This window comes from Brassica oleracea, chromosome C5, assembly GCF_000695525.1.
Source record: "Brassica oleracea var. oleracea cultivar TO1000 chromosome C5, BOL, whole genome shotgun sequence".
Classification (NCBI taxonomy): Eukaryota; Viridiplantae; Streptophyta; class Magnoliopsida; order Brassicales; family Brassicaceae; genus Brassica; species Brassica oleracea.
In genome coordinates, this window is record NC_027752.1 from 10,065,361 (window position 1) to 10,091,878 (window position 26,518).

The 26,518-nt window shown below is 34.6% G+C and overlaps 3 protein-coding genes, 1 long non-coding RNA gene, 1 other non-coding gene and 2 pseudogenes across 6 annotated transcripts; 4 read left to right on the forward strand and 3 right to left on the reverse strand.

Annotated features, from left to right (window-relative positions):
• The first annotated feature begins 2,441 nt into the window (after nt 1-2,441).
• On the forward strand, nt 2,442-4,730 carry LOC106292976 (annotated as a pseudogene).
• Nucleotides 4,731-14,714: 9,984 nt separating this feature from the next.
• Nucleotides 14,715-16,365, reverse strand: LOC106293696 (putative ER lumen protein-retaining receptor C28H8.4). The gene is made up of 6 exons (XM_013729359.1): nt 16,143-16,365; nt 15,857-16,056; nt 15,496-15,636; nt 15,316-15,396; nt 15,097-15,221; nt 14,715-14,997 (listed from the first exon to the last, which is right to left on the reverse strand). Exons 1-6 carry the CDS (start codon nt 16,363-16,365, stop codon nt 14,949-14,951), a joined length of 819 nt encoding a protein of 272 aa, XP_013584813.1. The 3' UTR covers nt 14,715-14,948.
• Nucleotides 16,366-16,902: 537 nt separating this feature from the next.
• On the forward strand, nt 16,903-18,484 carry LOC106292607 (DNA ligase 1-like). Its single transcript, XM_013728224.1, has 4 exons — nt 16,903-17,256; nt 17,342-17,500; nt 17,606-17,676; nt 18,023-18,484. Exons 1-4 carry the CDS (start codon nt 16,975-16,977, stop codon nt 18,345-18,347), a joined length of 837 nt encoding a protein of 278 aa, XP_013583678.1. The 5' UTR covers nt 16,903-16,974; the 3' UTR covers nt 18,348-18,484.
• A 745-nt stretch (nt 18,485-19,229) lies between these two features.
• On the forward strand, nt 19,230-20,172 carry LOC106293592. Its single transcript, XR_001260550.1, has 2 exons — nt 19,230-19,639; nt 19,848-20,172. It is a non-coding gene; the product is annotated as an uncharacterized LOC106293592 (long non-coding RNA).
• Nucleotides 20,173-21,088: 916 nt separating this feature from the next.
• Nucleotides 21,089-21,172, reverse strand: TRNAL-CAA. Its single transcript has one exon. It is a non-coding gene; the product is annotated as a tRNA-Leu (tRNA).
• A 270-nt stretch (nt 21,173-21,442) lies between these two features.
• LOC106293573 lies at nt 21,443-22,612 on the reverse strand (annotated as a pseudogene).
• A 286-nt stretch (nt 22,613-22,898) lies between these two features.
• On the forward strand, nt 22,899-24,329 carry LOC106293286 (DNA-directed RNA polymerase I subunit RPA12-like). Of its 2 annotated transcripts, none has more exons than XM_013728941.1 (6): nt 22,899-23,058; nt 23,358-23,481; nt 23,581-23,621; nt 23,772-23,840; nt 23,931-23,987; nt 24,084-24,329. In XM_013728941.1, the coding sequence occupies exons 2-6, from the start codon at nt 23,364-23,366 to the stop codon at nt 24,156-24,158; spliced, it is 360 nt and encodes a 119-aa protein (XP_013584395.1). In that variant the 5' UTR covers nt 22,899-23,058; nt 23,358-23,363; the 3' UTR covers nt 24,159-24,329. The 2 variants fall into 2 exon arrangements, with proteins under 2 accessions (XP_013584395.1, XP_013584396.1); XM_013728942.1 differs by having other exon boundaries at nt 22,899-23,053.
• The last annotated feature ends 2,189 nt before the right edge of the window (nt 24,330-26,518 follow it).

Genomic DNA, 26,518 nt, shown 5'->3' on the forward strand with positions numbered 1-26,518 from the left:
ATGAGAATACACTCAAAAATCAATATTTATATCGAGCAATAACCAAAATGAAAAAAACGACACAAAAATGGGAAAAATATTGAAGATAGATAGGATTGGCACGTGAATATAAACTTCTCATAACCATAATTAACTTTTAAATTGCTAAATCATGATATAAACCGAGCTGACATAATTTCATTGTAACCAAATAGTAGGCCTGAGATTTTTCGGCCTAAACATTAGGTTCTTATGCAATAAGTGATTTTTTAACCTAAAATATTTTTAAAAATGAGATCAGCTCATCAGTAAATAAATTATGTAATTAACAAAAAAAAAATTTAAATTTTTTTAAGGGCCAAAAATATTAATTCGATCAAGAATATAAATTTTATTTTTCCATACAATATTTCTTAAATAATTTTCATATAAATTTGCGCAGGTCTCATAGTATTTAAGTATCGTGGATAGTATATATATAAGCATGTATGAATATGCTTGAGGCCATTTTGAATCTGCTAAAACAAAATAAATAATATGTTAACTCTGTTGACATCTATAATATTATCTGCTATATTGGTCAACCAATTATAATACCTGAATTATGCAATACTTCTCATAGTATTTATTTAAAATATAGCTATACTAAAATGTCATAATTTCATCGAAACAATCCTTCTTTGTTCAAATCTAATTTCATGTAAACAAACTTTGATTTTTATGGTCACACGGTTAAGTTGAACTAAAAGAAAAGGTTTGTCATTAATTTATAGATAATAAAAAATAACATTTAAATTTTAATGGAAAGTAATTAACATGGGTGAAACATACTAGTTACATACTAGTTTGCGTGTGTGGCCATGCATTTTCTTTAGTGGGATGTTTAACGCGTTGAATTTTAGTTCATAGAGCTATTCTACCCATCGAATTATCTTAATTTTCTTGTTTCGATGCAAAACAATAGATGGGTATGTGCTAACTGAATTTAAAACTTTCTTCAAATGACGATGGCTTCTTTTGACAAAAGAAATCAACTATCACTTGTATATATAATCCTTGTGTCAACGCGATATTGACATTCCACTCCATTATGAATGAAATATATATGATTTCACAAAATGATGATAAATTTCATCTCAAATATAAAAGATTTACATCGTTCAGATTTACGTTGTTTAATTAGCATGTGCCATCTACAATACGTTAAAAGCCATTTGATCGCTTTGATATAGTTTTGGCCCCATTTCTTTTACATTGAGTTGTTGCCACTGTAATGTCGATGTGAATATCTAGCGATCACCAATATAGACGTTAGTGTTTCTGGGATACTTTCTTTGCTTTAATAATGGAAAAATAGTGCCCCTCATCCTCTTTTTGTCGACAAACCTTTTTCCGGTTTGGCTTTCTTCGCATATAATCTAACGTTATCAGAACTCCAATGGACGTGATTAGTTTAACCAATCGGATTGATCCAGATTTAACAGAAATCAGATTTGTGAAAAGCCTTTGGTTAAGATCTAGCTGTGTCTGGAGCCTGGAGGAGTTCGCTGTGGGCGTGAAAGCAATTTACTCTATGATTAGAAAGGACATGATAGCATAAAGCATGCTAATGTTATATACTTCTTTCTACTTATATAGTTAACATGTTTTTATCATCATGATGCCTAATTAATTAGATCACTTTATAGAGCATATAAACAAAGTTTTATATTCAAATCGTAGTAATTGTATAGCTTTCTATTCGCAAAATTGTCAAGAATAATCTAACAGTGTCTTGTTTATATATTTCCAGTTTCTAAATTATTTTTTCATATTTTTATGAACAAATACAGCTATATTTATTATTTTAGAAAAATCTGTAATAATACAATCACATTAACAAAATTACTATGACGAGAAAAGAAAGAAATAATATAGTGGAATCCAATGACCAAAAGAAGATCATGCCAGTTACAAAAAAAAAAAAAAAAAAAAAAAAAAAAAGGAAGATCATAATAGTAATAGATGAATTAAACTACAACCAGAGGATTGAAAAGCTAATAATTCCGAACCATATGTAGCATAAGCGTATGAACAAATATAGCTATCCTCATTAAATATTTTAGAAAATGAAATAATCCATCACACTAAGAATGATCAATATATTGAATCGGCTGGTAAAAGAAAGAAATGAAAAAGATAACAAATTAGTAAAAAGCATTCAGTCATTCATTTATTCATTCACAAGAAAAGCTTGGAATTGGATCAAATGTTGGATTCTGGAGTAGATTCATTCTCCATGTCCCCGATCGATCTCACAGATCTGAACCATCTGTTTTAAAGCTCAAAAAGGATTAACCTATAAAAGTGCTAGTGTACGGTAGATAAAGCCACAGAAGATTACTTAACCCATTTTACAAGAAGAGAGAAGTGAAAAGGACTTCGTAACGAAAACCAAAACAGTATTTAAAACAACCGCTGGTATGGTATCTTCAGTAAAGCCACAAATTATATTTAACTTTTTGATTTACTTCCTTTTTTTTTCTTTTTCTCCTCATTATATTATTTTGTCTCTTTCGCCCGCTCGCCGCCGTCTGCGTAACGGTCGTCACCCGCATTCCACCGATCAGTCCGTTTCCTTTCGCCGAACGTCTCGAAACCAGCTCCCCTCGAACTCTCCTCGCAGTATTTTTCGATTCCCTTACATTCGCAGGAGGTATCGTCTTGTGTTCATTCGGTTCAAAGTAGAAATCGATTCACCTTCTTCGTTTTGTTCGAGATTGTGTTTATCGATACCGATCGGCGTTAATCTTAGTTCGTTCTCGTTAGTTTCTGTATCAGATGCAGTATTTGTGGTTTGTTCATGAATGGATTTCAAGTTTTTGTGCATCTTATATAGATAGATTTGTAAGTTCGATTTCAAAATCCAAATTCGTAGACTGAGGATGATGGATATTACTCCAGCAAATCGAAGCTAAATCTCGTTCACTTTAGTAATGTAATGCATTTGAGTTTTATGGAGTCATCTCGCGGCCGAGACTAGTCTCATTTTAACCAGTAGGAGGAGGATTAAGGAACGTAGATCTCGTACAGTAAATCCACATTCGTTCCTCTCGGATTCTCAAGTGTGTAGATGATCCAGCTATATTGATTGATTCTGCTTTGTTATAATCATTGCTTCTTGCTAGTTTATACTTTATAATAATTTGTGGTTTGATTAAACACTCTTTTTTTTGTTTGTTTGTTCCTCTTTATCAGGTTTGAAAGGATGATTGGATCATTTCTAACAAGAGGCCTTGTGTATGATTCTCATCTCTTTATTGAGGTTCCATAGTAATAATGCTTGGTCATAGGATTTTTATAAAGTTTTTTTCCATTTGTTGGCAGAATGGTATTTGGATATGCGTATCCTGCTTATGAATGCTACAAAGCGATTGAGAAGAATAAACCTGAGATTCAGCAGCTTCGTTTCTGGTGCCAGTATTGGTTTGTCATTTGCCTCTTTTCTCTCATCTCTTCTTGCCTTGAGCTTTTTCTTTTGTTAAAGTAAAAGTCTTTTATCTTCCTCTCTAAACTTCCTTGCAGGATTTTGGTGGCGGCTTTGACCATTTTCGAAAGAGTTGGGGATACTTTTGCTTCCTGGTTGGTGTTATTGATTATAGAATTACTTCCATACGAATTTGAGATGTATATACTTATGTTGTTTCTGTCCTGTTTTCGTGAAGGGTTCCGCTCTACTGCGAGGCAAAGCTCGCATTTTTCATATATCTTTGGTTCCCCAAGACCAGAGTAAGTAAAGAGAGTCTTATTTGTATTATGTGATCCACTGGAGTTCTGTCTCATTGCATTTCCTTATTTGTTCCACAGGGAACTACCTACGTTTATGACTCTTTCTTTAGACCATATGTTGCAAAGCACGAAAATGAAATTGACCGCAACTTGGTTGAGCTGAGGACCAAAGCTGGAGATATGACTGTGTTGTTCTGTAGAAAAGCAGTTTGCTATGGACAAACAAGATTCACTGAGATCCTGCACTTTGTTTCTCTACAATCAACACCAAAACCTCAACCCAAGGTAAAAATATATGCACTTACCAATGGTGATAGTGTTTATGGACTTCTCTCTTGATTCTAATTCGTCATTATCCAACATTAGGAAAAGAAGCAGCCAGCACCTAGAGAGGAGGAACCGAAGCAACCAGATCTTAAGACGTGCCAAGCAGCTTCTTCCACTCCGCAAGCTAGTCCACAAGGACCAAAACCTAAGAAACCACTGCTTATAACCAAAGAACCTATAGCGTTCAAGCATGTTTCATCTCCACGGAATCAGCTGCAGCCACAACAACAAACAGAAACCAAGGAAGCACAACCCAGCGTGTCGCAAACCAAACTCACTCCTACCCCACCACCATCACCTTCACCCGCCACCACTAAACCAAACGCTGATTCTGCACAGCCACCATCAAAAACAGAGGTAGAGAAAGCGCCAGAGATTGTTGCTGCAGCGTTACCGGCGTCAGAGATTCAGCGACCGTCATCTTCGAAAGAGACGATAATGGAGGAAACACTTAGGGTCACTCGTGGGAGTCTGAGAAAAGCTCGATCAACGGGGAACACGCTAAAGGAAAAATAGAACAGTAAAACATAGAAAATCAAAACTCTCTCTGGTTTTCAATGGTGACTTTCTTTTGTGAAGTCAACGTAAACAAGAATAATTGATTTTGTTTTGGGGAAAAAATGGTGTCGTTTGTCTTTTAATCAGATGTAAATTGTTCAGACTTGTTACTAATCTTTGATTTGTCTTCTTTTAAAAATTTAAATTAAAAAAAAAAATTATTCCGCTGCCGGGGTTTTGAACCCGGATTTCATTCATTTGAAATGAGCCAGTGTGCTACAGCGGATCTGTTGTACAACCTTTAACATTAAGTTTTATATATAGTCATCTATTTAGAAACTTGCGAAGGTCAATGGACTCAAAACTCTGCCCTTCTCGAATGGTTTTTGTTACGAAATCAACTTAACTGAGAATAGTCGACAGCAAATTGGTTGAACTAAGCCAAGGACCAAAGCTGGAGATATGGCAGTGAGCTATGGGCAAACAAGATTCACTGAGATCTTGCAGTTGTAGCTCTGCAATCAACACAAAAGCCTCAGCCTATGACAATACCTATACGAAGAACAAACAGGTTACTCCTTGCGCAATTAACTGCATCAGTTTGACGAAAATAATACTTTCTACCAAGGAAACATACAGAGATCAAAACTCTGTCCTTCTTGAATGGTTTCAACTTAAGCTATTTTAAATAAAAAAACTGTATTCCACAGCCGGTGTTTGAACCCGGTTTTCGCCATTTGAAATTAACCTGTGTGCTACAGCGGATTTGTTGAAATTCTCTCTCATCAACAAGTATATAACGTCTAAGGCCTATATTAGAAAATAGTATTTTCTACCTCGCATATCTATCTATCAAAAAAAAAAAAAGACAAGATCAACATATCTCCATCATAATCTAATCTATTAAAACAGAGACCTATTTGAATTTACCTTGGCATTATTTTTGGACCTATACAAAAGGTTGTGACTAAACTTAAAATATTTCTCTTTTATCATGTATATCATCATCTGTCGCTACCATCTTCTTCCTCTCTTTCTTATTTTCATCGTTGTTTCCATGATTTGATGTTAAATTGAGATTTTTCGTCTGGATTGATCAAAGATTGTTAACTATTGAACTAGACATGAAAATGCATTGTGATTTTGTGTGTTTGTGATTTTAAGAACGGTGTTAAGAGTTGTTCAATTGAGATTCTGGGTATTGGTTTGAGATGAGTACACATCGATCTAAATTTTGAAATTGATGATTAAGATTGCTTTAAGAGCTGTTTTCGGTTGATGCCCTTCTATCGGATTAATCAAAGCTGTTTATGGGTATGATAGGTTGACTCCACGAGTAGCAAACAAGTAAGGTCTCATGGTTTTGGTTTATGGTAATGAAACAGAAGAAATGTCTTTGCTTTTGACTGTAAAGTATATTTGCTTTGTTTAGGATGTGTCTGAGTTCCAATCACAGTTTCTTTCTATGGATTCTTTTGAATCTAAACCATTAAAGGGATTGAAAATTGGTTTCATTCACGAGAAGCTTGAAGAAGGTGTTCATTCCGGAATGAGATCTGCAACTAAGGAAGCTGCTTCTCATTTAGAAGGATTGGATTGTGTACTAACAGAGGTTTTTTCTCTGACATTATGTTGTTCTGTGTGTTATTTGTGTACAAATACATAGAGATTTATGTTCTGAAATTCACATGTCTCTCTTCTTTCATTCTCTCTTGGACTACCAACTTACATGTGATTGCCTCATCTGAATCATCTTCCAACACGTAATGATGGTGTCAGGTAAACGGTCTTCAAATGATTGGTGCAGCCTTCGATGAGGTTTGTTACATAAACTCTTTGCTTACTCTCAAGGTTAGCTTGAGAACAAGGTTTTTTACTTTGGTTCACTTAGATTTTGCTTAGAATAATGATTGATTGAGTTTTTTTTGTTGTTGGTTTTAGGAGAAATTGCTGAAAGTTAGTCACATATTTGAACAGACTCTCAAAGGTTCAGGCTTTGTTTCTCCAACGTTACCAAATGTAGCCTGCACATGAAGGTTCTGTTTTTTGCGTTTTACTTTCACGCTTTATTTAGGCAAAGCGAATTAATTGTTTAAATTCTGTTAAATACTATTGCAATTGCATTCATGCACTTGATCCTTTTAGTCTTGTGAACAATACGGTTGTTTCACTAAGTAGAGCCAAAACCAATATGGATATATATTGTACATCCCTAATGTAGAGATCAGCGCTTCTTTTATTGATATTCCTTGCCACAAAAGGCATCTTTTGTACATGTGTGTTTTCTATGATTGTATTTATAAATGATGGACTAATAATAAAACAAAGTTCAATCGACAGTGGTAGAAACAAAATTCAAAAAAAAAAATTACGTCTTCATTTTAGTTTCTTTACTTCACTATTAAAAATATATTTATTTGTTTTATAGTATCTTTTTATGTTTTGTTTTAAGATATATAATTTCTTTAGATTCCTATTTAGACTAAAAATATTTCCTATAACAAAAACAATATTTGTATACTATGATCGATCATCACTATTGAATATACAATTTATCTTTATCACATAGAAGTGCGAAATTAGCAAATATTTTATAATTTGGTATGTATCCTTGAGATATACCAATTCCTTGGACATATTTAAAAATTAAAATCATTAAATAAAAAAATCAGAAAATGTAATAAAAACTATAATTATCTAAATCAGAATATCAGATCCACGCGTTCGAATTGAACCAAAATTTATTGGTTCCTAATGTTGTTATTTGAACCAAACCAAGATCAAAATAACAAAATCCAAACCAAAATCAAATTCATAAATAACCGAACTACATTATTACTATATTTTTTGAACCGAAAACCAAAGCCCTACAACCGAATCGAAACCAAACCAAAAATAAAAAAAAAATATAATCTGGATGCAAACCGAAATTTATAAAATATCATCAAATCTTAAATTTTAATTTAAAAGCATAAATTATAAATAAATAATTTCGCGCAACCGCGCGGATCAAAATTTTATTACATCAATAAGAATTAACCTCTATCTACCAAGAGAAGATCATCTCAGTAATCAATGTTATTGAGGAGCTTATCTCTAAAATGAATATTTCAATGACGTCATGCTGCATGCGTCATGAGGAGTGAAGGCCTCAATAATGGAGGTGGAGTGGTCAGTGTAGTTGTGTGGTGGCATCATAATAAATAGAAAATGTCGTTCGCAGAATATATATATATATCGTATTTTACCTTTTAATAAGATATACATATATCGTATATCACCAATGGCTTTCTTCTTCACCGTTAGATTCCATCTCGAAGATAAGATCAACCAGAACTGTCATGGTACTGTTAATTATTGTTATTAAAGTGATTTAACGTGAGTTGTGATTTTCTTATTGGTGGTTGATAGTATCAACTTGATACATTTAACCATGCATTAGGATTTTTACAAATAAAGCACTATTGAAAATGAGGGTAGATGTTGAAAAAAGATTCCATTTGGCGTGTCCCTCTCAACCCCCGGCTATAATTATCAACCTTTAGCTTTCTTCTTTGTATGAGCACTCTTATTAGCACAGTCCAAAAAGACAAAACAAGAAGCAAAAACATGAGCGACCCAAGCGGCCAATCCTCAACAACAGCTGTCAGAGGAGACAGTAACGGCGGTGGTAATAGCGGCAGCGGCGGCGGCTCGTTTGCTAGTCAGCCGCAGAGAGCAAAGGTGAGGACGCAAGTGTGGGCTGGAGTTCTCGGCATCACCAACAAATAATTTTGTTTTTTTTTTTTTCACTTTTGACAACAAAATGTCTAAGTGAAAAATGGTGGTGGTGATTATTATGCTTTTGATCGTTGTTCTTGTTAACTTGATTGTGTCTAAATAAACCAGCGAGATCATGATCATTATCGTCATTGTAATGAGATTTTGAATTTTTTTTCTTGCTTTCAACTTCTGCAACTAATTTTAGAAAACCCTAAACAAAATTACAAATATTTATTGTGTAGATAAAAATTAGATTTCTCTCATTCGAATCGATGTATAAAGCGATATCAGAAACAATATCATTAATTGAGGGTCGAGTAGGTACGTTGATATCGCTTGCGCATAATTTCAAAGTAAACTAATGAGAATTTGATGCTAAGTTAAGTAAGCTACGCTAGTTTCTCAGAATCACATGGCCATTAAAAATCAGAAGGAACGTGCATTAGTTTATATAAAATACCATTTTAAAAGAATTTTTAAAGGGAAAATAAAATAGACTATTGAAAATATTATATGGTGTGTGGAGTGTTTTTGAATGGAATAATATCCACTATAAGTAAAAAATAATATATATATATATTTTTAAAAAATATCCACTATAACTGCCATTATCTACAACAAATATTTATATATACCTCTCTAGCTAAATTTTCACAGATTATGCGAGTTTACGAAGATGCCTCTACACCATATGAAATATGGTTTAGCCGTTTGTAATTGATAAGATTTCAGTTTGATATAGATGAACATATACCATGAAAGTCTACTAATTTTCCAAAAATTGCAAAAACTTTGATCAGATGACAAAATAAACAATTTGGCATACAATGGACTTAAATAGACCAAGTTGGTCTGACCAAGTAGGCAACTACGAATATTTTAGAACTTTTTAGCCTATTAGAAAATGCATTGGGCTATCATATTGGCTATGTTTGAGCAAACCATAGAAGGTCTCTAATTCACAACCGGCTAGATCCTTCTTGTAACCGGTGCACCTTGTAGTTTATACACCAAACATATTGAATTATTCTTATTTACATATTTCTGCTTTAATCGAATTCAAATTCAATATTTTAATAATTTAGAATACCTTATATATGATTTTAAGAAGTAAATATAGATTAATTAAGAAAATGCCTAACACTATTGGAGTCTCTAAGAAAAGTTTCTCAACAAAACATTAATGAAAAAAATAAAAAAATAAGAAAGACAAGACATATATAGAAGAGAGAGAGTAGAAAGGGTTTGCGTGCAAGAACTTTTTACTCGCATTTTAGAAACTTTTTTTTTTTGACGACTAGCACCATGTTTTATTAATTCAAGACGAACAAGTTAGCTTGTGAAGCTAACCACGTCGGAATCAAAGAGTTTACATGGGAGAAAATAGAATTGCGAAGACGAGCACCTTTAGCAATAAGGTATGCTCTTACATTGCGATTTCGTGATATAAAAGAGATAGAAAAAACATTAAACTCAGAAGCTAAAAAGGAGAACTCATTCCATTCCGACGCCAAACTTGGCCAATCTTCTTCTTCATTTATCAGCTTAACAAGCTGTAAGCAGTCCGATTCAAAGGACATAGAGGTAAAACCTAGCTGCAAGGAGCTTTTCATTGCACATAGCAGGATATTGAACTCTGCATGTAGTGGGGATTGAACCTGGTTCATCCCAATAGAACCGTAGGTATGGGACCCTGGTTCGATGTCAAAGACGAAACCACCTCCGATGAAATTTGAATTTGTCACCCACGATGCGTCCACTTGGCATCGAGGGAGAGGTGACACATTCAAAGCCTCATCATTTGCTTGGCTTGGAGGTTCCGGTGGGATTCTATGCGCTGATATAGCTTGTGCAACACGCCATTCTTCTTCTTCTCTGGTCGCATGGCTAACCGTATCCAGGGGCAGGATAGATTTTCCGTTGAAAACCTTCTCGTTTCGAGCTTTCCAAATGAACCACACAATCCATGGAAAGCGGGCCAAGACATTTGCAGGAGCTCCTGCGTTTTTTGCTCGGAGAAGTAAATAATCAAAGTTTTCCACCAGAGAGACGCTGGGGAAACACCCCGGAAGTGTCGGTATGTCGGAAAGCGCCCAAGTCTGTATAGCAGGTGGGCACAAGAACAAGCAATGGTTGATTGTCTCCTCCTCGTTTCCACAACGAGGACAAGTCCGGTCCGTTCCACAATGTCTGTCTGCGAGTCGACTACACGTTGCAATACAGTCCGATAGGGCTTGCCACATGAAATGTTTGATTTTGCGAGTTGTCTTCAGCTTCCATATCATATCCTTTAAGAGATTTATACTTGGCTCCAAAACGTATTGATCCCTCTTTTCTTCCTTCAGTTTTGTGGCAAGCTCGTATCCGGACTTTACGGTATATAATCCAGACTTCGTATGAATCCAACAGTAGTCATCTTCTTTGCCAACAGAGCTGGGACGTATGCTCCGAATCAACGGGATATCTCCTGGATCAATTAGAGATTCGAGAATATCAGTGCTCCATTGTTTAGAGTTCTCGTCAATGAGATGGCTCACAAGGAGATCTTGGTCTCGGTAGATTCCATTATCTGACGCCGGCCTAGCCGGGATTACATGGATCCATGGGTCCAACCAGACGCGCGTGCTGCATCCCGATCCTATTGTCTTCCTTAGACCGTCTCGTAAGAGATCTTGAGCAGCTAAGATACTTCTCCACCCGTAAGACGGGGAATTTGACGATTTGACATCCATAGGGCTCGTATGTCGAAAGTATCTTCCTTTTAAGACGCGAGCCAGAAGGGATGTGGGGTGATGCAAAAGTCGCCAAAGTTGTTTAGCTAATATGGCCAAATTGAAATCATGCAGATCTCTAAAACCTAGTCACCCTTTATCAAAAGGTACGCATATTTTCTCCCAAGCTATCCAGTGTAGTCCTCGATGATTTGCTTTAGTGCTCCACCCAAATTTAGCTATTGCTCCCTGGAGCTTATTAATGATTTCTTTGGGGAGAAGAAATCATGACATAACATAAGCAGGGAGAGCTTGAGCTACTGACTTTAGAAGAACTTCTTTTCCCCCTTTAGATAACAGTCTTGCCGACCAGAAATTGATACGGTCATTTAGACGATCTCTGATAAAAGCAAAAACCTGGCGTTTAGATCCACAAATCTTCTCAGGGAGACCGAGATACATCCCATACCTCCTTCTTTTTGGATCCCAAGAGTTTGTTTGAGTACACTTTTAATATCCTGGCCAACTTTGCTACCACACGAAATAGATGATTTATTAGGGTTTAGCTGCTGTCCCGAAGCCCTCCCATATAATTTTATGATACGCATTATCTGAGCACATTGCTGGATATCAGTTTTACAGAAGAATAAACTGTCGTCTGCAAAAAAAAATAAAAAAAAAAGAAAGACAAGACATATATAAAAGAGAGAGAGTAGAAAGGGTTTGCCTACAAGAGCTTTTTACTCGCATTTTAGAAACTAAACTAAGCGGATGTCAATTATCAGTAGGCCCAATCAATTATGAATAATTAAAATACAATAAGTAATTAAAATGCTATTATTTTTATACTTTTAGAAATTCATCAAGTTTCTACCCAGTAATGTTGCTCTAAGAAACTTTAGAACATCATCAACAATAAGTTTTCATGGTGAGTTTCTAGCTATTATTTTGTTTATATGTTAAAGCAACTAATAAGACCATGATCAATGGAGTCTTTTAGGATGAAGTTTTTAGTGTAATATAAGATATTCTTTTAGCTTTTAACTAAGAAAAACTAAGAAACGTCTCGTAAATAAGAGATATAAAAAACATCTCTTAGCCGAAAAGTGTTAAATCATGCTCTAAAAACCCTAAATAGATATCTCCCCTTAATCATGATCTAAGTCGTAAAAAGTAACTTGCTTTGATAGTCTTTCACTGAAGAACTATTCTTCATTTTCTATTTTTTCTTTCTCTCTCTCTTTTAATTATCTACGTGAACTCACACACTAATTTAAAATACACATTTTTAATCTCTACGCATAAATCACATCATGATAAAAACTAATTCAAGGACCTCCGTTCTCCAAAGCAAGGATAAAATCCCATTGAACCATCTCCATATCTCTCCTTTGATCTATACTATTAAAGCAGGATCCTATTGTCATAATTACCTTAGGGACATGTTTCTTTCACTAACATTGCATGTTTCATTAAGGGCAATTAAATAATATTAATAACAAATCTATATTGGGTCATTATTTTTGGATCCAGCCCAAATCATTTGGGCCTATTAAAAAATCAGATTCAATTCTCACCTTTTTTTTTCCTTTGGACCATTGAGTCCAAGTTCAAATAATTTTTTTTCAACTATTCTTAATTATTATTTTTTTCTTTTCTTAATATAATTTAAGCATTCATAAAAATAATTGAATTTTTTTATTGAAAAGTATAAATCTTTATTAAAAGTATATAATTTTTTAATTAAAATATTAACCCCATAATAAAATTAATTTATCAGAGTTATACCAACTTAATTCATTAAAAAAATAAAGTTTAATTTTTTTAACATAAATAGTTATTTAAAATGAAATACGATAAATAAAGATAAAATTTTTAAGTCTTTTATAAAATAAAATACAAATGTATGAAAATGTAACATTTACTAAATATTTGTCAATTGAAAAAAAAAACAAAAATAAACCCGCGCTTTGAAAGCGCGGGTCAAAATCTAGTATTTGATTAAAACTCTATTCTACTTCCTAAACCAGATTCCATCTTCATTATTGATCTAATCCGAAACGAGACTAAATTTTTTTATCTGAGATGTTATGGTACCAATTGAAAGTACCGAAGATGACATATTTGGTGATGTATCTTGAGAGACTCTTCAAAATAAATGGATCTGGAGATAATATAAACTCTTCAAAATAAATTGATTTTGAAACAAATTTCCACTAAAGTTCATAATTTATCCGATCACCTTGAGCTAAACTCTCTATGTTTCAGTTTTCTAATCTCTCAAGATACATCACCAAATACGTCATCACCTAACACACAACGATAATACCAAACGCTTTGATCACACAAACACAAACAAAACTCACCACAAACTCCAAACAATAGCTCACTCCGCCACACAAACCGACAACAACAACGCCACCACACCAAATCAACATCGGACTCCATTGGTAACTACGCCGCAACATGTGACACCAACCGACACCACAAACACAACGATTCCTCTCTCTATCTCTTTTATGAAATCTACATTCTTCATAACACATGTCTTCCTCAAATAAAAAAAAAAATCCATAATTTGCTATTAAATTTTCCAAATGCACGTAAAGCAAATTTCTTTTCTTCTTTAATAGAAAACTTATCTTTTTAAAAAATATTTTTTGCTTAATGGAAAACATTGATTTGTCTTCAAATACATATTCTCTTTACTTTTCTTAACTCAACTAGTACTCCATGCATATCACAGTAGACAAACTCTAACATAACTAACCTTCATAACACACATGTACTGTTTCTTGTATCACTTCACAAACTAATACAAAACACCTATGTCTTCAATCTCTCCATTTTTTTTATTATGTACGTGAACCCATGACAACTATCTTGAAAACCGCATCTTTCATACTAATATCATAACGTGTTTGGTAATGAGGAGAATAAAAGAGCTCCACTAAGTTGCCATTTACAAGATTAATTCTAAGTTCTAACAGATACGTCAACCTCTCAGTCAATAAACTCCACAGCCTCTGCGCATTTCTGTAACATCCTGATTTCTGGTATATATGAAAAAGTTTAAAAGAATTGATTTGGCTATCTAGCTATGTCATCAAAATGTGCTTACATTTTCCGGCACACATCCGTTTAAAACTCAAGAGTTAAGCGTGCTTGATCTGGAGTAGTAGAATGATGGGTGACTTATCGGGAAGTGATTCGCGATAGCGTGCAAGTGAGGTCAGAGCACGGGGAAAAGTTATGTGATATTTGCAGGGCCAATAAATAATGATTTCGAGCCTTCAGAAAATTTACGCACCGACCGTTAGAACGGGATGAGACACATGTACCGAGAGAACGGACGTGGATGGCCCATTAGCCGTGGGTGGTCGGAGCATTACAGATCAATTAGTCACAACTTGTTATGTGGGAGAGTTGTTAAAGGGTGAGATCTTGGGTTCGAACAGATCAATTGGTGACAACTTGTCATGTGGGAAGGTTGTTAAAAAATGAGGTTTTGAATTTGAGGAACGCCAAGCGAACCAATAACCTAATTATGGAGTCAGTGAGGATTCATAAGTGAAAGGTTGGGATCGGTGTCTTGCATGGTTGTGAGCCTAGATCCGCGTGGCGGATTGTTACAGTTTCACTGAAAAATAGTACTGAGGAAACAAAACTGACTTCACACTTCCTGGTGTCTTCCATAAATGTTCGAGAACATTACAGCGTTCTTAAGTTTGGTGTGTCGAATTTTATGAACGTCACCACAACGAAATCCGATTAATTGACATTATTAGAAAAATTAATTCTAATCAAGGTTTGTTTGCTAGCAAATATATGTAATATTATATCTCAAAGTTGTATAATCATGAAACCTCCGTAAGAAGCTCGATCCATACAAGCTCAAGCTTCTTACACCACACCTGATGGAAGACGAAGAACAAGCTGTCCACCCATTAAACTGTTTCCAGAAAACAGACAGAAGTTCCAAGTCTTTAGGCATTCAAAGGTTTTCAACAATAGTGTCTATAATTAAGATCCTTCATTAATTTTGTTTTACCTCTGGACATAGTAATAACAGAAATCTGCAAGAATGAAGGTTTGGACGATTTCAGAGAGAAGGACCATTATAGGCCATAATCCATATCCTAATGCAGTCAGTAACCGCCCTCCCGAATCCAACACCTACACGCACGCGTTTCATATAATCTTTCAGAAGCTGTAATGCGATAAAAATGATGATTAAAAGAGTTTATATTAAAATGTAACTCTCAAGAACCTGAAGGATCCAGTGTGCACAACTCAAGAACCTTGCGATTCCCAAAGCAAAAACGTAGTGTGCTGTAAATGGTTCCACAATCTGAGAATATATGTAAGAGGTTAACATTCGAAGAAGATTCAGAGGCAACGTGAGTTTTAGTTTTATTTAAAACAAAGCAGATTAATGATTAATTAAGACCTGAGTGTTCTGCATGACTCTTAACTGAGGAAGAACTGAAACAGCTTCAAGATAAACACAGAACGCCCAGAAGAGCCTGTTTATGATGTGGTGACGTGTGGATGGATGAATGAGGAGTGATACAACAGCACATGGGACTACCTGATGCAAACAAACCAAATATTAAATTGGAGTCAAGATTCTTAATAATCAATATGGTTACTCCTATAATCAATGATTAAGCGAGTGTTTAATACCGGGATCCTAACAAAATAAACGACATGCACGTAGAGTCAGAACGAAGAGAGAGCCTTTAAGTATATGATTAGCCTCGACCTTGCCTTAAATCTAAGATAACTACTCAAAGAGTTTGGCAACTTACAACGTAGTAGATGGGGAAGTTGTCTTTGTCTTCCATATAAGTGGGTCTAAGCTTGAGACGTATCATATAGATGACCCAAAGGGTCGTGACCAACGTAGCAGAGTCGAGTAACGTGTGAAGATCAAATTCCATTACAAAGCTACAATACAACCGCACGGCAAGAAACAGAGCCGTTAGCTCCTGCGTCTTGAGAGATATCCCTGTTTCATCATCGATCACATTCACATGGAGGATCAAAAGGATTATAACAGAACAAGAGCATCCCAAAAATGAAATGTAATATAACCAGCGCAAGTCTTCTCCTTGGTGAGCTTGTAGATGAGAAGGGAGATGCCGAGGGCATGGACAGCCTCGGAAGCAATGAAAAGGTTGTCGTGCTCATGGACAATGACCTTGAGGAAGACGAGGACCGTCATTGCCGTAACCACAGCAAAAAACGCCTTTACCTTGGGAGGCTGCCGGCGAATCCACGACATCACGCACTGAATCGGACTCTTCTCCGCCTTCATCGTTCTGATTCCCTCCACAGACACACAAACTCTCTCTCTCTCTGATTAACGATATGCCAGCCACAAAATTATCAACTTCGTTTTCAATGGGAAACGAATCTGCATGTCTTAACGCAAGACACTTCTTTTGCGAAGAGGACACGTGGGGGAAGCTAGAGTTGCTGTTAGGTCAGAGAGGCTGATAGTTTCTGTTTTTTTTTTCTAACGACTTGACTTGCAGCTACGTCTCTCTTTTCCGGATTAGAAGAACTATTGGTTTACTTCGGCAAAACTCAATTTTACCGGGTTCTTCTTTAAACCGGCTAATTGCGGTTCGATTCAACTAATTAATGTTTTCCTTTTTGGTTTAGAAGATTAAAATGACGCCGCGAGCTCCCTTTGTTTCGGATTAGACTATTGGTTTACTTCGGAAAAAACGCGGGTTCTTTTTTGAACCGAGTAATTTCGGTTCGATTCAACTAATTAATGATTTTCCTTTTTGGTTTAGAAGATTAAAACGACGCCGTTTCGGGTTAGGGCATAACTGACCAAGGGGGAGACACCGGAAACACACAACAGCGGTTTCATTCTCAAATCTGCCCCCAAGCTTGTTGGTAGAAGGAGAAGAAGATGACATCGGATGATGCTAAAGCTGTGAAGAAAGAGGAGGATGAGGACGACAACAAGAGCTTGGGTTCCTTGGCTAGGAAGAAGCCCTCAAACGCCAACAATGCAGGTTCGTCAGCTTCGAGGAAATTGAAGAAGGACGAGGATGATGATAACAAACCCATTAAGTCGTCTTTATCTGGGTCTCGTCCAAAGCCGGTTAAGAAGAAGGAGATTGATCAAGAAGACGACGACGATGAGAAGCCTCTTTCCAAGAGGAATTCCTCTGTTGTTGGCGTCTCAAAGGTTCCTTCTTTTCTCTTCTCTTTCGCTGTCTGATTATAATTTCTTAGAGATGAGATTTGATGAAGGATTGTGTTGGTGTCTTTAGGAGAAAGAGTTGAAGAAAAAGAAGATGGAGAAAGAGAAAGAGAAAGAAGAAGAAGAGGCAAAGAAGAAGAATACGGTGAAAGAAGAAGGAGAAGTGAAGAAGAAGAAGGAGAAGAAAGTGTATGATTTGCCTGGTCAGAAGAGAGACCAACCTGAGGAGGTGTCTTTTGGACTCCTCCTTTTATTCTGATTTGTGAGATTTGTGGCTAATTCGTTTTAATTTAAAGAACTTGCATTGTTGATTTTTTTTTTGTAATTTCTGCAGAGAGATCCACTTAGGATTTTCTACGAGTCACTTCACAAGCAAGTTCCCACTAGCGAAATGGCTAAGATTTGGTGAGGCCTTTCTATTCATTCCTTTGTGTGCCTATATTGTTCTGCAACCTCGTTATAGTTTTGATAAGATGAGCAATTTCAACTGTATATTGTTTTGGTGTGACTCTGATTATTATTATGTTTGAGTTGAAGACTTGTAGTATTCTGTTTTCGTTTGTTTCTTGTGTGTGGTGGCACTGGTATTAACAGACTAACACTCTTCATATGAAAAGGCGAGTCCTTTCAACAAACCAAGAACAACACAAAGCATTATTATTACATCTCTGATTGGTTGTGGTGTGGGTTCTGTTCATATTTTGCTTGAGATTGCTCTGCTTATTTGAAGACCCTTTTTTTCTTATCTCAGGTTGATGGAGTCAGGGTTGCTTCCAGCTGCAGAGGCAAAGAAAGTTCTTGAGAAGAAATTGCAAAAGACTGGAAAGTTCAGTTCTCCAACAAAATCTGCAGCTTCCACCCCAAGAACGGCTTCTTCTACCCCAAGAAGTACCAGCTCCAAATCTGTAGTGACCGAGAAGAAGGAAGTTAAAAAACCAGCATCTGAAGCTTTGTCAGGCAGAAAGAAAGGAAATGATTCGAAGAAGCGGAAGAAGGATTCTGATTCTGATTCTGATGATGATGATGATGATTTCGTGGCTAGCAGAGTCTCTAATAAGAAGGCAAGAGCCAAGTAGTTGGAAATTTAAAACACTCAGAAATCTCAGTTGTGTGATTTGAAACAATCTAATTGTGTGTTTCAGGACTTAATTTGTTGAACCCCTCGAAATTGAATTCTGTATAAGAGTAATGGCAGAGTTTTGTTTCTAGTCTATTTAACTGGCTCATTCTTCAGGTGTTCTCTTTCACCATTGGTAACTCTAGTTATTTTATCAAAACCTTAATGTGTGTGTTCCTTTGTACACTTTTCTAAACTCTTATTATAAGAGTTGTTGATGATGAACCTTTTATTAAAAATGATTTAACTTGAAGTTGGTTGGATTGTGAAACTTTTGAATATGTGATAAATCTTTTTGCCAACGATGGTTTGTAATGGTATAGGTATATATTGACTCTACAAAGAGAAGACAACACGTAAGCATTGAAATCAGAATTCACATGTAAGTTTGTTTGTTTTGTTGATTAGGTGTTTGGAGAGCTCTTCATACCTACCAGCTTTATAATCTTTCAATACCTTGATAAACCACTTAATATGTTTGCACGTTCATCATGAAATAGTCAATGGTTTGAAATTTCCCTGAACACCTTTAGTATCTAATCAAATAAAAAAAGTTTTGTTCATTAAAACACAGATCAGATTCAACACTGAATCCCTCTACTATAAGTCTATACCAAATCTATTTACTACTTTTCTTCTTCTTTCACAACACTTTCAGAATCGTTCAAGAAATAGAACCAGAAGTAATGGGCCAGGAATGTAGATAACAAAACGAGCCCATTACTTCGAAACGTTGTCGTATCATATGCATATAAATATATAAACCCTAGGCTGTTTTGTTGCTTCATCATCCTTTAAAAGGCCACCTAGTCTTCATTAACAATATCGCCGGTCTGAAACTTGTTCCTCTCGTCTCTCTTTTTTTTTTTTTTTCCTCATAGCTTGATTTTGTTTTATTATTATGTTGCAAAGGAAAATTGATTAGATTTTTTTTTGCTGGAATGTGAAGCATAGTAGAATATTCAGGTGATGAGATTTGATCTAAAATTCTCACGACGGTCGTCTGAGACTATGTGTCGATTGATGTACCGATCGCTCTTCTCTGATGAATATACTTTCTTCATTATCAAATATACTTTTTAGTTTTAATAACCATAAATTTGTTGATTCATATTTATCTTCAGACAAAAGAGGTTCTTGTCCCTTTCGTTTCTGTTTATCTTTGATTGTCATCTTCAGATACATACCAAAAGAGTTTCAGTGGTGATCTCGTATAATTGAAGGAACTTTTGTAGATGTCAATAATAATTGGTAAAAAAAATTCATTGACTACGTTTACGTTTTCTATTCTCTTAAATTAATGGTGTTATGGGATTGTCATGCGAAACGTTGTATCGCCCATCGTTGAATTCGAACGTGACAATGCAAACTATCATATCGGATGAAAATAGTCCGAATCTCACTGAATTGTTATTTCTTTAAAACCTTCTGACCTCTGCAGTAGGATCATATTCTTCAGCTGCTTTATCTAGGCGCGAGTAGTAGTGAAGAAGGCAGTAAAAGCTGTACAGTGTAATGATTTTGATATTATTAATTATTTTTAATTAAAGGAAGGGCAATTGGTGAAGAAGGCTTACGGAAACTAAGCAACTGTTTGGGATTGGGATAAAAAAGATTCAAAAGGGTGATGAAGCTTTGTTTGAATTCATTACAGATAGACTTTTACGTCATTGAAATCAATAGCTGTTTTGTGTTTTATGTTGTTTCATTCAACCCCACATCTTATTCTGTAGTCCCTTGTTGGTTCATTGTGAGCAGATCTAATAGTTTAACAACATAAATTACTCTCGACGCTACCACGGCTTTGATACTCTTCTTCAAACCCCATCTATCAAAACACACAAAAAAAGCGTTTACAAAAAAAAAGCTGTCTTCTACAGGACTATGACTGAAACCAAAAAATAGAAAATGTATATTCTGACCTGAATGGCGCAATATGCACCTGAGCTATGGGAGTTGTTGAAGAAAGACAACACATTTGTTTACATGTGGACCTAATAGGTATGGAGAATAGGTATTGATGACATTATGATCTCATTAGCTTCTAATGACGGTAAAAAGAGAGAGCTAGACTCTAAATCTTGAAACCTCCATGCATTGCCTTTGTGAATGGTCGTTTTGTGTGATGGGTTTAGGTATTGATTGGTTTGATTATAAGAAGCGATTGAAGAAGGCATAGCAATGGAACGTTTATGTCTACTGATTAAAATCCGGTGGTCATGTATAGCGGGTGTAACCTTGGCATCCAAGTTTCTGTAATCTGAATAGAAGTTATGTTTTAGATAATATTATACGAGAGTTTAAAAAAATAGGGATATAACTAAAAATGTGCTCTAATCTTTTACCATTCCATGTTTTGCTCTAATTCAAATGGTACATTGATAGAGAGTTTTTCTCAGTTGACAGCAATCTGTATATTATGGTAGTCTTGGCAGATACAATTTTCTGACTGTGCGATGAAACTTGTTTTTTTTTGGTCAACCGATTATGAGATGAGACTAATATCCTATCCACACATCCTTTTCAAGCAAACCTTTTTTACCATTTGAATTGCCCACAAAATTCACAGGAGTATTTGGTAGTGGGAAGGGGTTTAGTTTTTGTGTCCCATTGGAGAGAGATTAGAAAATATTCAGTTGAAAAAAAAAGAATTGCCCACAAAATTTAGCAAGTTTAAGAGGAATAAGATTGAATAAAATTTGTCAGAAGTGGGATTTGAACCCACGCCCTCTTTCGAAGACCAGAACTTGAGTCTGGCGCCTTAGACCACTCGGCCATCCTAACATCTTTGTTTAAGTAGCATCTAGGATTTAGATAATGAATACACAAATTATTTTGCTTCTGCTAATTATAATATCATGAGTCCAATGATGATAAGTATATACTGTTATGTATGGAAGTTTCGACTACCCTTGAAGTTATGCTAAAATGCAGAAGGGGGATCTGAAGGTTTTCAAGCTTTCAAAAAAGTCGGCTGCGATATGGGCTTCATTGTGAGTAAAATTAAGTTGAAATAGCAAATGAAAATGGATAAACTATCTTTTGAAGGAGGCTTGTGTGTTATGCCCCTTGCTCAATGTTATAACATCAATAAACGTGAAACCAATTACCATTGCACAAAGGCTTTACAATTGAAGAATACAAAGCTTTACCTGACTGAAGAAGAGCTTTGTAGAAAACCGAGCAAAGATCAAAACTACAAAAGAGATGATATAGACTAAGAACTTTGGAAAGAGTAGCATTCAACGGATTTTCTTCTTCATCTTTGTCTCCACCCCATTGGCAGCAGCTTCACAAATCTTGTTCCAGGAACGGTAAGAAATGAGTAAAGGTATCAAGACCCACCATCCATTAGCCCCAATGTAGTAAGAGTAATAGTAGAAAGAGCTTGTCGCAAGACATCCGTAGAGCTGGCCAAGCGAAATCGCAAGCTGAAGCACGTAGCTGTACGACTTCCCCTTAGCAATAGCATATCTTTTCATTATCCAAACAAAAAAAAAATTCAACTACTTTTAGTTAAGTGTGAAGAAATGTTAACAAAAAAATGAAAAGATATTCGCTTGAGAGAAGAGGAGGTAATAAGACTTTTACACAGCAAGAAGAGAAGCAGGGCCTTCTATAACAGCAGTGATCCCTTCAACAGCGATAACTGCAGAGTCTCTGCCTACGTATCTCGAATCACCTTTACTGTATTCTTTCCCTGCCAAAAAGAGAGAGTAAGAATAAGTCAATATGTGTAATCGGACAAGAAGATGTAATGTATTTACTTACAGACTTCAGCGAGGTAACAAGAAGTGTTGTCGTTGAAAAACTCAGGGGAGAAAACGAAATAGCCCTCAAGAACCAAGAGAGTGAGACCGGTGAATGCCCACCCACCAGCACATTAGCAATTTGTCAAGCTTCCCTTTCTTTCTCCCTACTACGCACGAATAACAACAACAGAATGTAATTCTCTGATTAGTGTGATTCGATTCTGGTCGTTTCTCAAAGCTTAAAAAAGGTCAAACTATTTGTGCAAATCAGAGAACAATGCAGAGAAGGGAATTGGATTTTACCAAAGAGGAACCAGACTAAGGTGACGACGAAGAGGGAAGAAGCGAGGTAGACAGAGAGGATGGATGACATGGACATGGAGATTGGTACGTATCCCGGCAGTTTCAGATCTTTCGGAACGTATGGATGCGCAGCTTCTTCCATTGCTGTCACTTTGATTGGCTGTTTGAATCTGTATCACGTTTCAGCATTGCCTTGGCCAATTTAAATTTTGGATAATTCAGAGAACTAGTGTTAAAAGTTAAAACTAAAGAGTAAAGAAAAAGGACAATTCAGAATAGTAAATTTTTTTTTTTTTTTTTTTTTTTTGTGCGCGCAACAAAAATTTACAAAAAGAAAAAAAAAAAGAAAAAAGAAAAAAGAAAAGCTGAAGATCCATTTGGAGCTTATTTTGGGCTTTTGGCCCATTAAATTTGTGCGGCAAATACTTGTGCATTCGCTTCCTAATTTTATTTTCTTCCCTCTGTCTCTTCTTTTCTCTCCGCCGCCGAGAACCGTAAGCTTATCTCTCTCCTCATTCATCACCGTTCCGAACCCTAAAATCCTTCTTCTCTCACTCACTCACTACTCGGACAATTTCTCTTCTCTGCTCTGAAACTTCTTTGTCTTACAGTAAGGTTTGGCCACATGTCTTTTTTTTTTTTTTTTTTTTTTTTTTTTTTTTTTTTTTTTTTTTTCTGATACTTGTTTGATTTTATTCTTAGCTATAACACTAATTTATGCTGCTCAGTTTATTCTATTTTTTTTAGGGTTGTTGATTGTGTTTCTGTAGAGTCTTGTAGGTTTGTTAGTCTCTAGTTCGTGTCGTAGTCCTGTGGAATCCATTGTTTTGTTACCCCCTTGAGCGCTGTTCCAATTAACTTTTGGCTTCTGTAAAGCGCATTGAAACCTGAAAAAGCTGAGTTATGTTTTTCAGGTTGTAATGCAGAAATCACGAGAAAGCGGTTTCTTGTTCTGTAATATGTGTTCGACGATGCTGGTTTTGAAATCAAGCAAGTATGCGGAGTGTCCACTATGCAAAACAGCGCGAAATGCTCAAGGTAATTTACATGAAACTCGTTTTGGATTGTTCTGTCGAATCAAACAGTTTTAAATAAATATTTCATTATGCTTTAAAACGTCATTGTTTTTTTTTTCAGAGATCATTGGCAAGGATATATCTTACGTAGTTTCTGATGAGGTATGGACATTGCTTTTGTTATTCTTGCAAGAACATTGCATCATATGCATTCTAAACCCGTTTCTTGAGTGTCTTTCTTCTCCGTTGGGAGTTTTACTTATTTGTGAACTGTTCCAGTGTGAACTCATGGACCTTTGGCTTTTTTTGTAGGATATCAGAAGAGAACTTGGAATATCTCTGTTTGGTGAAAAAACGCAGGAAGACACTGAGCTACCAAAGGTTTATAAATATGAATACAGTACCCAAAAAAAAAACAGATTACGGTTCTTTTTCTTCTCAATCTCTGACTTTTGATGATTCTGTTTGCAGATCAAAAAGGCCTGCGAGAAATGCCAGCACCCTGAGCTTGTATACACGACCAGACAGGTGAGTCTTAGCTTTTCAAGTTCTTGTCTTCTCTTTCAAGTCGAAGAATGTATTCATTCATCTTGAGTTTTCTTATTTTTTTTTCTTTTTTGGCAGACAAGATCAGCAGACGAAGGACAAACAACGTATTATACTTGCCCCAACTGTGGACATAGATTCACTGAAGGTTGAGATTATTACAGTATTCTGCATGAGATTCAACATATAATGCCAGTTTTGTATTCTTAGATTTATGTTACAGACTTAATGTTCTATGTCATGGTCAAAACCTTATGTACTATTGATTCTTACATTTATGGTACGAGCTCATTAGTCAATTTCATGAATCAAAAACCTTATGTATTGTTGTTTATACAGTTATTGAACTTTGATTTATTAGTGTACTACGTGTACGGATATAAATATTTTTAAAGTAAATATATTATAATAATTGATTGCTACTTATTTTTAATTTTAAATTAATTTATAATTTATATGCATTATTTATATTAATAATATTATGTTACTTTAATTATACATATGATTTTATATATGTTATATCTAATCGATTTTGTTGTTTTTCAGTCGATTTAGTTATCATTTGGGTAAATTGGATTGCATCTATGAATTCAATTGTAATATTTTTATTCCATATATTAAAATTTTGGTTAATTTCTTATTTGCATTTAGGTGGTTGTTGTCTTAGATATGTGAATATATTTTATGAAGATTATGTATAACTTAAGATATATTGTGTTTAGAATGAAATAAAAAAAATAAACTAAATTGTCTGATTCTAAATTACATAAATTGATGTAACGACGATAATATTCTGAAGTTTCATGCATATATATAAATTTTACAAAAGAACTAAATTGTAATAGTTGGTTAATATTCTATTTTTATTTTTAATATGCTTTTGAGTTGTACTATGATTTATATTTATAAAATAAATTACTATTCTTATAAAATTATATATTCTTATCGTAGTTAAATTTATGATTTTAGATATAAGTTGGATTAGTCGAATCATTCATGTTGTGAGTATATTGAGTTACATATATTCTTTCAAATTCAAAATGAAGTATAATTATCTTTTATTATAATTAAGTCAAATGTGCATGTATTTTCATAATATTTATCAAATTATAAGTTGATGTTTGTAAAAAAAATATTAGAAAATAAAACGATGATCAATAGGAAGTTACATGCGTAAGTAGCTGATACATTTTTGAAATCTCATGAGCACATATCAATATTTACTATAATTAAAATATTTTATAAATTTTAAATAACTTTATGCCTTTGATTTATTGAATGCAGACTAAAATTTATTTTAAATAATCTTAAAAATGAGAATTCAGATTTGCTTTGGTATTTTGATTATTGTTCTATTAAGTTACAAACATAAAAACATAAAATTTAAAAGCAAATTTAATATTAAGAAAAAAAAAACTTTAATAATGATAAAATATAATATATCTACCTCACTAAACTATTTTGTAACTATTTGATCAAACTATGTTTATTTTGAAAATTATTTTTAGTTTTTTAATATCTCTTAAAAATAAGCAGTAAAAAAATTGTGATTGTATTTAAAAATAATATTATATAAGTAAAATATAATTTATCGATATTTTTTTGCTGTAATTGAAAGATATTATAGTCAACTAAATATATGAAAAATAAATAAAACATTTGAATATTACTAATTATAAACTATTTTTAGACAATTAAACCTATATCAGCTTATGTTACTTAATTATTTTATGTAATCTTCTAAGAAAATATATAGATATATAAAAATATTTTTATTACTTTGAATTTTTTTTGTATTGTTTAAAATTATGTTTTAAAATAAATAATATTTTTTTTTCTAATATCAAGATTATCTGTGTAAATTGTTTTTAATGAAATCACATTATATATAAATTTGTTATAAAAATAATGAAAAAGTCTCTTTTTATTTATAATATAGAGGTTTCTTATATACGAGATTACACCGTCATAGATAAATGGAAAGTTTACAAATCATAATCTCTTGGTTATGAGGTATCCACAATCTGGTTCATAACACTTCCCCTTGGATGCCATAACCATTTAGAGCTTATAATGTGCTTTAATGTTGCCTCATTAAAACCTTACCAGGAAAACCCAATTGGGACAAAACCATGGTGAAGGAAAAAGAGTACGACACACATTACTCCCCCTGATTTGGACATTACTAAAGGTCCCTTGGACCTCTCCAATTTTCTGCAATCCGTGGGTGATGAAGATCTTGGGCAGAATATGCTTCGTCCTCGAACATGATAGTTGGTTCTTCTTTACCATCGGTCATGCCACATTCTGAAAGAACATATTGAGTCACCGACCTCAAATACACACACACGAAATCTTGGATGATGTTGCTGTGATATGCGTGTACCACCATGTGTAAAACATAACATGTCTGAAAACAAATCAACAAAATCAAATAACCCTTCTTTGGGCTGGTTAGTATAAAATAAACCAAAATCAAAGACTTCTTCATCGTCCTTCTTATGGACCAATCA